Source organism: Calidris pugnax, unplaced genomic scaffold (genome assembly GCF_001431845.1).
Source record: "Calidris pugnax isolate Ruff unplaced genomic scaffold, ASM143184v1 scaffold262, whole genome shotgun sequence".
Taxonomy (NCBI): Eukaryota; Metazoa; Chordata; class Aves; order Charadriiformes; family Scolopacidae; genus Calidris; species Calidris pugnax.
The window spans coordinates 365,562-381,263 of NW_015091043.1; the positions used below are offsets into that span (position 1 = coordinate 365,562).

The window sequence follows — 15,702 nt, forward strand, 5'->3', positions numbered from 1 at the left end:
TTTAAAACTGTAGAGGCCTGACTTGCCTTATTTAACATGGCTCAGGCAGGTAGTCAAGCATCAGATGAAGTGAGCTACCACTGCTTTCAAGGGTTCTCACATCAAAAATACCACTGCTGTTCTTTTTCATCATTGCTGGTAGAGGGTAACTGTGCCTTCCCTTTGCTGGTGCCCTAGAAGTAGTAAGAAAGCGAATTAGTATTTTATGTAATTCTTTGGGTGAGTGAAATATGCTAATCTAACATTTAAGCTATGACATCTATAGCAATACATATAAGGTGACACTGAATTCAAGCCATTTTAACCCAAAGTCCAGAGAGCTTTCACAGGGGATGCCTGGTCAGCATAGCTCATGTTTTTAGCTTAAACTACCAAGCCTCCAGGAAACCTAATCCAGAGGTACTCAAATGTCACTAGCCCTCAGGCAGCGGTAATGAACAAGTACTGTGCTGGAGAAAACATTGTGCTTTTTTTTCCCAGTCACCCTCCCTTCTAATTTTTTTTTTTTTTTAACGTTCCCTGTCTTCAGCTGTTTTCCACGTGGCTGACACATTTCCTTTAGGCTGGAGACCACTCAGGCCCTGACTTGAGTCTTCTGAAGCAGAAGGTTACCAAAGGTGCCCTAAGCACTCCAGTTAATGTCTAAGCCTCTCCTGTGGAAAGAATATTGCTAATCCTTTTATTATTTTTTTTTGTTTGTTTCCTGGTAGGTAAAAAATACTGCAAATTAACGCTAGGAACTTGTGCCTTTCACAGCAGCCCTTATTGTAATTGCTGCTTTCTAGTACAAAGCCAGCCACATGCTGTGTTGTTGGGTTGTGCCTTCACCACCCCCCCCCAAAAACAGTAAACCCCGGCTTATGCTTGCCGAAGGTCTTTGGGTCTGTTGCCAACATGATGCTTTTGAAGGGATCTCTAAGGAGGTGGCTCCCTTACAGGTTAAGTGAAGTCATGCTCTTTTTGAGTAGCATGAACTGGCATTTTCCGCTTAAAACAGCCTCTTTGTGTGAATGGGCTGAGGGTGTGGGCTGCCTCTTTTTTTAAAAAAAAAAAACCAGCCCTCCCTCAGCCTATGACATCACAGTCCTATAATGAACTGGGGAAGGAATTTGACTTAACGAGCCAAAAAAAAGTGAAGGCTCTTGTGGAAAACGACACTTTTTGGGTTTGCTTCAGAGTTTACAGGAACACAGAGTGAAAGGGTAAGCTAAGATTTCTGACCTGTGACTTTTAATGTTCGTTGAGCCTTTATCATTTGATAGCAGGAGGAGTATTTAAAATAGCATTTTTCCCTGTGAGGCTGTGGAATTTGTTGCTCTGTGGCTAGTCCGTTCCTTATAAACAACGGTAGGCAGAGCTTTCTGAAATTTACAACTTTCTTCTTGCGTGTAATACAGTAGGATGCTGGTTCCAGGGAGAAAACATACGTTTGTACATCCTGTACATGTGATAACTGTCCACGTGTTTAGTGTCTGTATTGTTCAGGCAGCACTAGCAAAGCTTTTCAGCTGAATTCTTCAATTGTTCTGGGGGGGTATGTTTCCCACTAGTCGAGTGTGTTATTCTTCTTGACACTGTAAAGCAAACTTCGGTTGATAAAGAGGCTTTAAGGGTGTCTGTTCAGCTTCATCTTTGAGCCGTTCAGCAGTGAAGGAAATTAAGTGTAGTGGTGTGAGCAGTCACATTTAGCAGCAACAGCATTCCTGGTTTCTATGGCATTTGATGCACGCTGTGACACAGAGTTTATACCTCCATGCGTGCACCAGGATAGCACATTCTTTAGCTCCTGAGAAATGAGGAAGGATATTTTAGGGTAAAGTATGTGAAAGCCAAGACAACATGACCTTTCCTTTTAGCCTGTGCTTTGGTCTTTACGTTCACAGACTCCATAGCTGAAGCCTAATGCAGTCACTTCAAATGCTGAAAATTCAGTTATGCTTGTGCCATGGGCTAATAAACAATAGTCTTTTTGAGCAGATCTAGTTAAGCCATTTTTGTCTGTTCCTCCTCTCTTCTAAAGCAACTTGACCTGGAATGTGTCTAACTTCTGTTTGTACAGGAATGTGAGGTGCCTCTAGGAGTTTAATGGGGAGCCTTTTTATGGCTGTTTGAAACACCTCCAAGCGAGCATTTCCTATCAAACAGCAACTTGTCTGAGAAATACTAATGACAGCAACCCTTAATGTAATAGCTTACATGGCGTTAATGATCTTGGCAACGTTAAATGAATTAACCAATGATTATTTCATTTTTCTGTGATTAGGGAAAAAAAACCACCCACAACTGAGGGGCTGGAGCAATCGGATTTTTCAAGCAGAGCAGTTTGTGCTGGAACAGCCAGTTCAGTTAACACTATTTTCCTTTACCATTATCTTAATTCTCCACTTGCTGAAAGAGCAAGTGATGAATGCCTTAATCAAATAATATTCTAATGTAGTCCAGATGTGCTGTAGGTCATTTAATCAGTGGCTTTTCAGCAGGAAAAGAAGGAATAATGGGTCTTTGGTTGGAATCGCGGCGGAGAGCAGGGGCAGAGAGACGGGAAGTTGTAGGTGCTGAAAGGGAACGTCTTATTCCCCGGGATTTCTCAACTGCCTTTTTTCCCAAATAAGGAATGAGGAAAAAAAAAAAATCCTGTCCAAGTCTCATTTTCAATGAAATATTCTCCTGCGGGAGATGGTGAGATGACTGTAGTGCTTAGTTTGTGTTACGAGCAAAGCTGAGATGAAGTTGCTAACTGCTCACAATGCCTGACTCACATGGTGGGTCATATTTATAGCCTGGGTACAGCAATGGCATGTGGAGAATTTAGCAACATCCTCCTTTTTAGAGACTGTACACATTTAGCCTCTTCACTAGCAAAACAGTTCTGTAGACCCTGTAGTCTGACTTCTCTTTCTGTTAAATATCACTTATTTGCTGGGCGTTTGTTGAAATGGTATGTCAGATTCCCCTGATCATCTTGGCTACGTTGGATGTACTGTTTGACGGTAGCGGTTTTCATTTTGTGGGTGTGTGTCTTTGAATGGGAGTTTTTTCTATAAGCACCATGCAGAAAGTTAAATTATGTGCCTGCCCTCCGAGGGGGAGCCCCGCAAACTGCAGCCCTCTAGAGTTAAACAAGGTTTTGGCTTTTCTGTGTAAAACCTCTAGCTCGTAGCCCAGACGCTGGTTTCGCCGTGGTGTGTTTCTGGAAGAGGGGGCTGGAGTGAGGGCAATTTTCCATGGTGGTTTCCTGACGGGCTCTGAGCGCGGTGAGACACCGGAGAGCGTGACTCAGGAGAGGTGGTGTGACTGGCCCGTGTTGGAGGTGGCTTCTCTCCCCTCTTGTGTTGGAGATGGCTTCTCTCCCCTCTTGTGTGCGTAATGCAGCTATTGGCAGAGACTTCAGTTATAGCCTTTGATCACCATCGCGTTTTCCCCCTCGCCGCTTAGGTAATTCAAGCGATTTTTGAGCTAGGACTAGGCTAGATTTCCTCTTTCTTGATGTCCTCTCAGGTTTCCTTTGATAGTGTTCCAGTCATCTGCTTTTGCCTGAGTCTGGAGGTAACAGCCTGAAGTACATTTTGGGTGAAGCTAAATATAAATCAAGACCTTTTTAAGCCACTGCATGCACTCTCTTTATAGAGAGTTTTAGGGCCCTTTTGCTTTAAAACAACCCAATTTCCTTAAAAACCTGTGAAGAAGGCAACCCATAGAGTGCTCAAGCCAGCTGGTTTGTTCGGCCCTGGTATTCTACCCCTCCCAGGGCTCACTGCCTGCAGTGAAATAAACTCTGTCCTGCTCTTTGTGCTCCGGGCAGAGCAGGGTACCATTGGGTGAGACGCGCTGCACCATGCACGATTACCTAGGCATCCCTTTGTTTAAGGAGATTTTGCTGTGATGGGTCTTAATCTAATGGATGAGAGCAGCTGTAACGAGTCCTACTGATAGAGGCGAAGCATCAGAAATAATTCTTAACCTTCTTCAGCTCTCAAAGAGAAATAGGTGTTTAGCCTTTTTTCACATTTCTGAGCATCATTTGTTCCTTTAGCCCTCTCTGCTGCATCTCTACTGTCAAATTCCAGTAGATGTTGAACAGCCATGCCCTTTCAATGTGCAGCAAGTATTCATTAGGCTTTAGGAAATAGTTAAAAGCAGTATGATCTCCAGCAGTTGGCGTTTCTGAAGTGGTAAGTCAAAGAAAGTGAAAAATAATCTATTTTGGGCTTTGTTTGCAAAGGTTTGTTGGTGCTTGCTTCAGTTAAAGTATTCAGTTCCTACTATATTGCCCTTGAAAGTAAGCGGTGAAAAAGCTCCAGTGTAGAGGGATCACATATATCTTTGTTCAGAAAATGCAGTTTAGGCCATTTATGAAAGATTTACAGCACTGTAACAGCCAGTGAAAGAATCTGTATCATCGGAAGACTTTAATACTAATACATCTCAGAAAGCCTACTTGTGTGCTTATGGCAGGTTTATCTCTATTCCTCCAATGTGTTATAATAGTTTTCCTAGCACTCCTAAATCTGCTCGGAGAACAAGTGAACTGCATGGCCTTTTGTCTCCATTTACTGCCTTCCTCCTGCCCCTGCCTAACCCAAATTCCTTCCTCAGGAGGTCCCTTTCTCATGCACCAAAATGATTAATATGCCAGTGTTTTTCTCCAGATCTTGCATTTACAGAAGAGGGATGTAGCTCCGTTCTTTAGATGGAACAGGAACCCCCCACCCCTAATGAAAAGACTAAGGAATTTTGGAAATCCCCTTGTCTCATTGTTTTTTTATGCAAGTGACCGTAAAGGTCACCCTTTCCTTGTGCTGACATTATCTAGATGGGTTAGAGAGTATTAAAAGCAAGGCTTAGTTTAGCGTCCTTTCCCCTCCCTGCTGGGATTAGATCATGCTTTGCCAGAGCAATTGTTCCATCCTCGACGTGTGCTGGGAAGATTTCAACGGCAGCATTTTGCGAAACCTGTGATTTTTCATGCATACATTCAGAAGCCATGTTCTGCTCATCTCGGTATCTATATTGGGCACCCTTTCAAGCTGAACGTTTTTTCTGTCCTTATTCAACGGGGATTTCTCCGCTTTCACTTAACATCAAACCAGAGGCTGAACACGAAGAGAGGGCTGCTAACAACAGAGCCGTGAGCCCTGATCTCAGATCCACCAGCACCCACTGAGGGGAGCCTGTGCCAAGTAGACTCTGCAGGTGCAACGGTTCATGGTACCAGGAGCTCACCTGTGACCTTCAGCTGTGGGGAAGAAATTCTCCCTCTGTTCCTTAAGGATCGTATCATACCTTGTACTCCCTGCCAGGTAGTGGACAATTCGCTAATTGTGTAACGCTCCTTACATGCTAGTTGGATGTGGTGCTCATCATTTCCTCCAGCAAACCATTTCACTTCCTCAGGTAGCACTGGAGACTGCTTCAGGAGATCATATTTACCGTTTTAAGTGACTTAGCACCACACGCTCTGTAAATCAAATATCCCAGCTGTTGTAAGCATTCGAAGACAGATTTTAGAGACCAGTCATGGAAAAGTAAGCCTTAGGAAAAATGTGCAACACGGTTAAAAAAGTACTCACCATCTGTAGTGTTGTGGTTGATTAATACGCTAATACATTCATATTGACCTTGAGTATCGTGCTGCCTCTTCTTTGCAGCATTGGTTTATTTCTTGTGCGCTCACTCCTGGTCATTCTGTCCTGGGGAACTCAGTGGAGCAACAGAAGAATTAATACCTAATTGTGCCTTTTTCTTTTGAGATAGAAATCAATTTGGAAGTGAAAGGAGCATCAGAGGTGGGATTTGGACTCATGAGAGTGACAAGAGAGTCAAAACCTACATTTTTCTGGATGAAATGCCTTCTTACACGTGCATTTACTGCTCTAATTCAGTTGCACTTTCAGGCTGACCTATGTTGCAAGAAGACAACATTGCAGAGAACAAGAGGGTGGTCTTTTGAATGCAGGTTCTTGTACCAGTTCTTTTCAGGCATGAAAAGATTTACTAAAAAGTGGTAAACCTTCTGGGTTCTTGGTTTTTTACAACTGCACAAGCATTTAATTTAAAGAAGGGAGATATCTGTTTTTCTTGCCTTTGTAGGAATAATCAAAATCCAGTCATAAGGGTTGCAAGTTCTTCACAGAGAGACCAGATCTATATTTTTAGGGATCAAGAAAAAATAACTGGCATAAAGGATTGGGTAGCTTCCTACCTGTAGAAGATGCTTTCAATGTATATACTTTGGACTCATTGGCAGTTAGGATTATTCCAAAGCTGGGTCCTGGCTTCCCCAGGAAAAACTTCAGCTGCTTGTTTTTGAAAATACTGGATCCATAGAGACATGTTTGGAAAAACACGCTTTCATTCATTATTTGTTCATCATTAAAATATCCTACCATAAAGTATATGCTCCTCCTTAAAGTATTCATAAGTTTTGAGATATTTTTCTCCATTCTTAATTTATTGCAGCAGCAAAAGAAGATTGGACTTTGATTTGATAAAAGAGCTTTATACTGTATCACATGGGAAAGCTGAAACCTGTAGCTCAGCTGGAATGAAAAAGAAAATTGCAAAGTCTTTCACATGCTTTCTGAGCGAATGCAATCACTACTTCTTCTCTAAAACAAACCAAAAAAAAAGGACATATGGGAAACCACTCAGGAAGATGTCACCCAGCAAGGTCTCCAAGTAGCCACTTATTTGGAGCAATGTGACCCCACATCCCTTATCACTATCTGTATTCCAGAAGAGCCCCCCACTGCTTCTTACAGGAGGTACTATAAAGTTGCAGTGATTTTCAGAATGTACTCTCATGATTTCTGAAGTGATTAGAAGGAAATAAACCCACTTTTTGTAATGAAAATTTGCCTGTTATACTGTCTGGCTACCTCAGACTGAAGAGCACAGAGAGCTGCTCACAGAGATTGTCACTTGTGACACTCAATGCTGAAGCATTTTAGTCATCAGAAATGGTTTCCGTGTGTGTATTGAAGACACTGTGTACTGCACTGTGAGAGGAACAGGCAGGTTTTGCATTTTGTGTGCAAGTAGGATTATGAATGGAACTATTCAAGACAGTGCCAGCATGTGCCTGACGTCTTAAATTCAATAAAATTTGGCAGCAGGATTTGGGGATATTTTTTTTTTTTGAAACTTGAATTTTATCCAATTTCTTTAAGTGAAAAATGGAAATCTTTTTTTGGACAACACTTTCCATAGTATTTGTAAAACCTTAGCAGTCAGTATAAAAATATTGTATGGAAAAATGAGACCTTTTGACACAGAAGCAAAAAGTTTGGGCCTTTTTTTTTTTTTTGGCTTTATAATGAAAAGACATGATTCTTGTACATAGCGTGAGTAGAAATCCACTTCCTTTCTTTGAGCCCTCCATCATCAGCTGCATCCCTTTTCTTCTCCAGTTCCAGGATCTTTCTGAAGAGTTTTTCTCTGCTGCTGCTTTCTCTGAGCTCACCAGAACAGGAAATTTTTAAAACGCAAGGTGTGTGGCACATTTACGCAGCCTGCTTTCTGCAGGGGCTCTCACCTGGAGCAGTCTTGTTCCTCCAGCGATGAGGAGGATCACCATATTTTTGGAGGTGGATGGGGTGGCAACTGCCATGGGAGGCACACCAGCCAACATAAGATGGTTGGGGCTGTCCTTCCCATCTGGGATGGGGTGGGATGGTGGCCACCTTTCTGAGCACCCGCTGTGTGGTAGTGAGGATGAGCTGTGAGGGATGCATATTAACACCTTGTGTGGTTCTGCTTTTGCTTTTTGTGCTCGTTAGGAATTGCAACACTTCTGTGTCATTGAATTCTTCTACAGACAGTGACTTCTCTAAAGAAATACTTGCTGTTGCTAGCAAAAGTGGAGCAATACCTGTGTTGGCTAGGGGTTTTCTTGCTGGAGAGGGTGGCCATCTGGAAGCACAGAGGTGCAGATGACTTCTGTATCTTCACAGTGCTTGGGACTGGCTCCATCTGTGATGCAGATGGTGACTGCGTTCTTCAAAAGGATGAGCTGAATGAAAGCAGCCTCTCTCTTGAAGGTTTGCCAGACTCAGCCCCCTAGCAAATCCATCATTTGGTTCCCTCTCCTTTGCAAACAGACACAGGAGAGGCAGGCCAAGACAGTAAGTGAAGAGGGGGAAGATGATTGACATCAGCAGGGAGTTGTGGATTAGTGAGTCAACTGTACACAAATGTGATTTTAAGTTATGCTATTGTATTGCAACTACTAAAGGCGTGGTAGAGCCCAGAGTCAGATCCAAGAGCAGAGGGAAAGAGGTAGAACAAAGCACTGGCCCAGTGGTCAGGCAGCGGGAGGAGAAGCAGGTCCAGTGCAGGACATCTCCAAAGGGAAAATGAAATTTGAAGAAATGGAAAGTCAACAATACTAATGACGCCAGGAGACCAACAGCACCAAAAGCTGCCCTGAAACTTGGCTGGAGTAACTGGTAGAAGCCCACAGTGAGGAATCTGTGTTTTAGATTTTTTACAATATGTTTAAACTTTGTTTAATCTTTTCCTCTCTCCCTCCCTGCCCCCCAACACTGTTGCTTCAGAAGAATGTCGATGTGGCTCAGAAGAATTGCCTCCCACTTGTTGTCATACGCATTTTGCATTTTCTGTTGCATCAAACAAAGGAAGGCACTGGCAGTACATTCGCTGTGTCTTGCTAGTAGCACACCCACATTTTTTCCTTCTAAAAGAGTTGATTGCCCAAACACTTACACTTTTGTAGATAAAGAATTCAACCAAGGAGGAAATATGCTAATAATTCTCTAAGCTGCTAATAACTGCAGTTTACTAAAGTGCAGCAGCATTGTAAAATGACACTAATTACCCAGTTGCATCTTGACTTAAGCAGAAATGAATGCACATTCAGAAACTATGTAAATGTAACAGTAACTTCTGGAAAATCCCGGTCTAGATGAGCAGTGTATGGGAATCACTGTGAACGCTGTGTATTGCTGACTACAATTAGGGTTGAATGCAGCCCTTTTCCCATTTACAGGCCTTTGTGATGGTGCAGGCTTTGAAAAGCCTCCTCCCTGTAGGTGGCAAATACAAAGCTGTTGGTACATACTTATCGCCCAGGAGCAAAAGCAGCCCCCTGGCAGGCTCGCCTCCTTCTGCCAAACAGCTGAGGCAGGGGGTCTGTGTGCATCCCACCACCCTCCTCCTCCAAGCCTCCTCCCACCCAACGTGTGCCATTTTCCCAGAGTCATCCAGTTCACCTGGACAGGCTCGGTGGCCTGGACTTGTCTTGAAAAGCTTCCTTTTGTCAGCTGCTTCCATCCTTATGATCTTCACCGTTACCTTCTTTGGGTAATTCATTAGTAGGTTGACTTTTGCTCCTCACAGGAGTGTCTGGAGCATACTTTTATTGCCATGACCTCACAATATTGTCCCCAGATTCTGCCAGAATGGGTTGAGGGGAAAACTGGATGGTTTTTTTAATCATATTTTTTTCCTCCTCTAGCGTTCCTCCCTGGTTTCTTTGCCCTGCTGGGAGCCCTCCTCCTTACTCGGTTGCTAATCCCCAGCAAAGAAAGGTTCCCTCCCATAAGTAGCAATGTTTCCTCATAGCTTTTACTGCATAATTGTCTGTCTTACTATATAATGACATGTGCACATGACTAATTGCACAGACACATGCACATTCAGAATTACACACTGTCATAAATGCGTGCCCTGATTAGACAGTTACGTGTATGTGCCTTAATTTTGAGCTGTGGATTGCAGATATGATGAGAGGATGGGCTCTTACTCGTTAAGAAATTGGTAAAATACTGTGCCGGTGGTTCTGTTCCCTAACTTGAATACCCAAACGTGGTAAGATCTGAAATGTTTCATATATTAAAGCAGTGATGGAAGTAGACTTGTTGTAGTGAATGGGGTCTCTGGGGCCATCAGGAGCATATTCCTAGGTCCATGGCGTGGGGGCACTCGAAGCACAGGACTGGGGGGCCCTTCACCTCTGGTTTGGCTCTGCAGGGAAGTGGGTTTCAGTGGCTGGGGTGTACAGCTTCATTACCTGACTTTCTGCATCCATTGAACATATTTTCATGTGGATACAGAGGACATGTAGTTAGCTGCCAATGTCACTAGTGGCTTTGATCTGTCTGATTAGAAGCAAATATTAGCAGGAGCATGATGGCTTGCTCATGGTTTGTGTGAAAGGAGAGGAGACGGCCAGCAGTCCTGTGCTGACACCTGCATCCCTCTGCACAGACTGCTCCAGGCAGCAACATCCCCCATTTTGCACCAGCAAGTCTTTGTCCTGTCACCCGAGTACCTGTTGTGTCATGGTACCTGGGGCTCTGCAGGCAAACCAAGAGCAATTCTTGCCCTTCCATGTTAAAAGAAAGTTTATTCTTTCATTCCAGCTGTTCCCACTCAAAAAAGTAAGGACTTTTTATACCGGTTATTCTGTATTTGTTTGCGGAACATCTGATTTCTTGAATATATTTTTAAGATGACTAGAGAAGAAACTGGCCTCATCTGGATATCTAAATGGTGAAAAATGCAATACGCTTTAAGAAAAGCACTGCTAGAAACTTAAGCTGAACAATTTCTTGGTTCAACAGAAAGCAAAGTGCAAGTAGAACCAGTGAAGTATGTCAAGTTTACATATAGACAAAAGCAGATTGTTTTTAAAGGTTTTTCCTGATGTTAAACACAATTAAGAAGAAAATATGTAGGGGCTGAAGTCAGCATTGTCTTCAATGGAACACCTCCCTTACAAGGAAAGGCTCAAGGAGCTGGGACCCTTTAGCCTGGACAAGCGAAAACTGAGGGGAGACCTTATTTATGTTTATAAGTATCTAAAGGGTGAGTTGAAGGATGTTGGAGCCAGACTCTTTTCAGTTTCCAGCAATAGGACAAGGGGCAACGGGCTCAAGCTAGAACATAGGAAGTTCCATTCAAATATGAGAAAAAACTTCTTTACAGTGAGGGTGACAGAGCCCTGGAACAGGCTGCCCAGGGAGGTCGTGGAGTCCCCTTCTCTGGAGATCTTCAAACCCACCTGGATGCAGTCCTGAGTAATGTGCTCTGGGCAACCCTGCTTTAGCAGGGGAGTTGGACCAGATGATCTCTAGAGGTCCCTTCCAACTCTGACAATTCCGTGATTCCGTGATTCAATTCTGTACAACTACACAATTAGGTAGAAAACTCTTTCAAAGTGCTTTTAGAAAGAGAGCTCTTCTGGCTGGCTAGCTCTAATTCCCTAAGGTGTGCCACATGTTTATTTGCTGCCTGTATAAACCCAGAGACACTGTGACTGTTCAGGTCACTGGTAAGTGCCGTTGAGCTCCTGGCTGATCATCTTTTGCTGTCGTGTGTATTAACAGCAGGCAGGATAAGGGACAGCAAGGGCAGGGGGTGACTAGCAGACAAGGGTGCCCTTGTCGGGTGGCCACAGGGGTGTGATCAGTGCCTTGTGCTTCCCAAGCCCATGCCTCAGCAGCTGTACTATATAGAAACACATCTGGAAAGGGAGACAGAGACCTCAGATACCAAGTTTCTGTTTTAAAACGCTAGTCAAAGTGAATAGATGTCTCACTTCTGGTTTTTGGGCATTATGAGGAGTTAACAAGAGTTAGCAAGTTCTTTTTAAAGAATAATGATGAAAATGCCCTCTTCTTTTCTTTTGGTGTTTCCTTTTTTTGCCTGTAAGCAGTAGAGACTTATATTGAGAAAGTCATTAACTTTTTACCAGCTTAATCAAAAGTTCCTTCAGACTTTACTCACAGGAAGTCCAGTAAGCTGCTTGATGGGTAAAATCTGCCCGTAGCAGAATGTAAATAGCGTTTCCTTGAATACCCTCTATGAGAGCAGAGGCAGCACGTAAGGGAGAAATATGAATCCAGAGCATCTGCAGCTCAGATCAAAGCAGTGGGAGGGAGGAGACCATGACTCTGGTCCTTGTCATGCTCCTTGTGGTGGTCTTGATGCCGTGGGAGTTGCGAATGCTTCCTGTCTCCCAGGTCCAGTCGTGTGTGGGTTTCCGTGTGGGCTGGAGAAAGACCCCATGTCTTTCCAGCACCACGTAATTCTACCCTGTGTTTGTTGACCAGGAGTGATCCACTGAGAAATGATTTCCTGCTGTTGCCATGTCATTTTCCTAACTTGGGAAGAATCGCCTACTCTTCCTGCATGTTAGCATCTGTTTTCTGCAAAACAGGGGCAGTAGTACTTTTCATCTGTAGAAGCATTATGAGATTTTCTTTAACTGTGGAAAGCATTTTTAAGATACCAAGATGATAGGTGTCGTGTGCTTGCATGTGCAAACCATTGAAGAATCTAAACTGCCAAGCCATTAATAACCTGGAAATCCAAAGCTCATTTTTAGTGGCAAACCAGGACACAGACATGAAATAATGGCAAAGTGAGGATGGTAAGCAGGAGGGAGATACTTAAAGGAAATTTAGTTGTTTTAGTACCTTGTCCAGCTTATGGTAAGGTAACTCTGCTTTTTGTGTTAATGATTTGTCTTGCCTTCCCACGCTGAGGGGCTTCTTTAATCTCAAATTTAAGAAGTACTAAGATTTGCTTTCCAGGTGGTGTTTACTCTGCATAAAATGAAATGTTGCTTTTGAGGACTTCATTATAGTTTTGTTCTCTTTTATTTTAGAAATCTTCCAGAATCCCTGAGGATGACATCAGGTTGAGAAAAAACAGAGACCAAAACTGTGCCAATTTCTTGGAGCCAGCTACTGTGCTTGCTACAAAGGAAGAGAAAATGGAAATTGAAGTTCCAGTTTCTGAACATAAAAGCATCACCACAGTGGCTTCACCACATCCCATAGACAATCCAACCCACTTCTTTTCCCCTGCTGCCAGCCACAATGGACTTAAGGACAGGCATGAATCTCTAGACAGTGAAGTTGCTAAAGAGATCAGATACCTAGATGAAGTGCTGGAGGCAAATTGCTGTGATTCCGCTACAGATAATACCTTTAATGGGACATCGTCCCCTGAACCAAGTGCAGTCTCCATTATGGACAGCTCAGGAGCATCTGTTAATGTCAATAATGATTCAGTACCCAGCGAACAGGAAGAAGATGTAGCCAACAAGCAGGCACCCTTGGTTGTTGAACCACGTGAGGGTAGCATAACAGATGAGAACCTGAAATCTAATGGCCATTCCTTGGGTGGACTGAAGGAAGACACTAGGGAAAGTCTGAAGGTGCCAGGAAGTCCCACTTCTTCAAACAGTTCTAGAAGAAGCTCTAAGGATGGAGAAACAACTCTTACAACCCTTAAGAAAGAGGCTAAGTTTGAACTACGAGCCTTCCACGAAGACAAAAAGCCCTCAAAGCTCTTTGAAGATGAGGAAGAGAAGGAAAAATACAGGGTTCGCAAAGTGAGACCATCAGAGGAAATGATGGAACTTGAAAAGGAAAGAAGGGAACTCATTAAAAGCCAGGCTGTCAAGAAAAACCCCAACATTGCCGCCAAATGGTGGAACCCTCCCCAGGAGAAGACCCTGGAGGATCAACTGGATGAAGAGCACCTGGAGTCCCACAAGAAGTACAAGGAGCGCAAGGAGAGACAGCAGCAGCAGGGTGCAACACCAACATCCCCCAAACAGATCAGCTACTCCTTTGTGCCACCAGAGCCGGTCAATGTCAAGAAAGAGGATATTGTCACAGAGCAGATTGACTTCTCAGCTGCCAGAAAGCAATTCCAGCTGATGGAGCATTCAGGTCCATCTCAGGGTCAGGCCCCACCGAGGCGGTCAGGAACACCCAAAATGTTCTCCATCAAACCCTTCTACAAAAGCCTCAATTCTCCAAATGTAGACAGGCCACTGTCCTCTGTGACAAGACCCGTTTCAGTGTGTGGGCAAACAGGACAGCTTGAGGGTAACAATGCCACTGTTGTCAAAGCACAGAAGGTCTCCTGTAGCTCAGAAGATGATACAAGTGCTCAGACTACCACTGCTGACCCAGTAAGAGAGTTACGGTGCAGTGATAGCCCCCGAGCTGGACAGGGCTCAAAACTGTGGGCAGAGGATGGAGAATTCATGAGTGCAAAAGCCATCTTCACAGTGGTGAAGGATGATGGACAGGGTGTGCTAGACCAGCTCCCAAAGTCAGCCAGCGCTTCTTCCCCTCCAGAGGAGCTTGATTCTGGTTTGGATGACTTGTCTGTCAGGTCTCAGGATACCACTGTCCTGGAGACCCTTTCCAATGACTTCAGCATGGATAACATCAGCGACAGTGGTGCCTCCAATGAGACCATGAGCGCCCTGCAGGAAAGCTCGCTGGCTGATTTCTCCCTGCCACAGACCCCACAGGCCGACACTCCAGCAGAGTGCAGGGGCGAAGGCATCTCCAAGTCGTTCAGCGACCTGGGCTGTGACTCTCTCTCCTCAGCCATGGCAGACTCCATGCTGATTGATGACCAGCTGGAGTACCACGCTGGCCTGCTGGTTCAAAACGCCATCCAACAAGCCATAGCCGAGCAGGCAGATAAGGCAAACTGCAAGGAAGAAGAAACCCCATCAGGGAAGGAGATCTCAGTCAAAGAGCAGCCAGCCACCACCAGGCCAGCTCCAGCCTCCAAGGAGCAGCAGAACCCAATGTTCGCGCCACCCCAGGTGTCATCACCAGTTCAAGAAAAAAGGGACACCATACCAAAGACTTCAAAAGAAGACGACTCAGGACTCAGGGAAGGGAAGAGTTCGCAGCAGTCACCTGTGTACTCAGCCAGCCAGCCATTCCTTGTGGAGGAAAACAGGCATGAAGTCAGCTATTTCAGCAAGTACTCAGAGGCAGCTGAGTTGAGGAGCACCGCCTCCATCCTGGCCACGCAGGAGCCTGAAGTGACCGTGGGCCCTTTCAAGTTACGGTCAAGGAAGCAGCGGACTTTGTCGATGATAGAAGAAGAGATCAGAGCTGCCCAGGAGCGAGAGGAGGAGCTGAAGAGGCAGCGCCAAGGTCTGCAGGTGGCATCGAGCCCTGTTGTGAAGAGCGCACCACCCATGCCCACCAGAACCGTGTCTTACAAAACCGCACCAGGTAAGAGCCCAAAGCATCAGAGTGGAAGTGAAATGTGACTGTTGGTCGGGTTAGATTTGGGTTTATCTCATTTTTGAGTGAATACATCATTTTGCAGGGGGCGGCAGGGTTGTCATGACTTCATCTGTCTGGAAACAGCAGGCAGGAGGAGGGCATGGAACAATCCAGCTTGCTTTCTGTGAGCATGCCTGAGGATGTTTTTGTAGTGCAGAAGTAGATGTAGTGCAGAAGTAACTTACATACCCTGCTGGTCATCATTAAGAAACCCTGTGCCTTATTCATCCCTTTATTCATCCCCATCCATCCCACGTTGTAATGTGACGTGTCTATTGCTGTGCTGCCCAGACCACCCACTGAAATTTAGGATCATCACAAGGAGGGAACGGCAGCAGGTTTTTTGCAGCTCTGTGGCTGTTTGGAAGACAAACATACATAGCATTTTTAACAGGCTTTCTGTTTTCTTGCACGTGATGAAGGAAGTGCAGTGGTAGTGGGGAATTACAGGTTTTGGAGTTCTGCATCAGATTTCTTCGTGTGTGTGTTTTGCTTTCTGTTTTCAGGTATTTCTTGGTCATCTTAGGAGTTTGTCTGGTAAAAAGATCTCCACATCTGTGAGTTGCTATGTATTTCAGCTGGTGTCATTTACCACTGAATTAAACAGGCGTCCCAAATGAAATGT

General features: G+C 44.5%; 1 protein-coding gene across 7 annotated transcripts in view; it reads left to right on the top strand.

Moving 5' to 3' along the window:
• Nucleotides 1–15,702, top strand: part of LOC106896420 (A-kinase anchor protein 2) — a 277,094-nt gene that overhangs the window by 238,510 nt on the left and 22,882 nt on the right. For all 7 annotated transcript variants that reach the window (XM_014956402.1, XM_014956401.1, XM_014956403.1 and 4 more), the window contains one exon: nucleotides 12,632–15,023. In XM_014956402.1, the coding sequence (XP_014811888.1) occupies nucleotides 12,632–15,023 (2,392 nt within the window). The remainder of the gene's footprint in view (nucleotides 1–12,631; nucleotides 15,024–15,702) is intronic.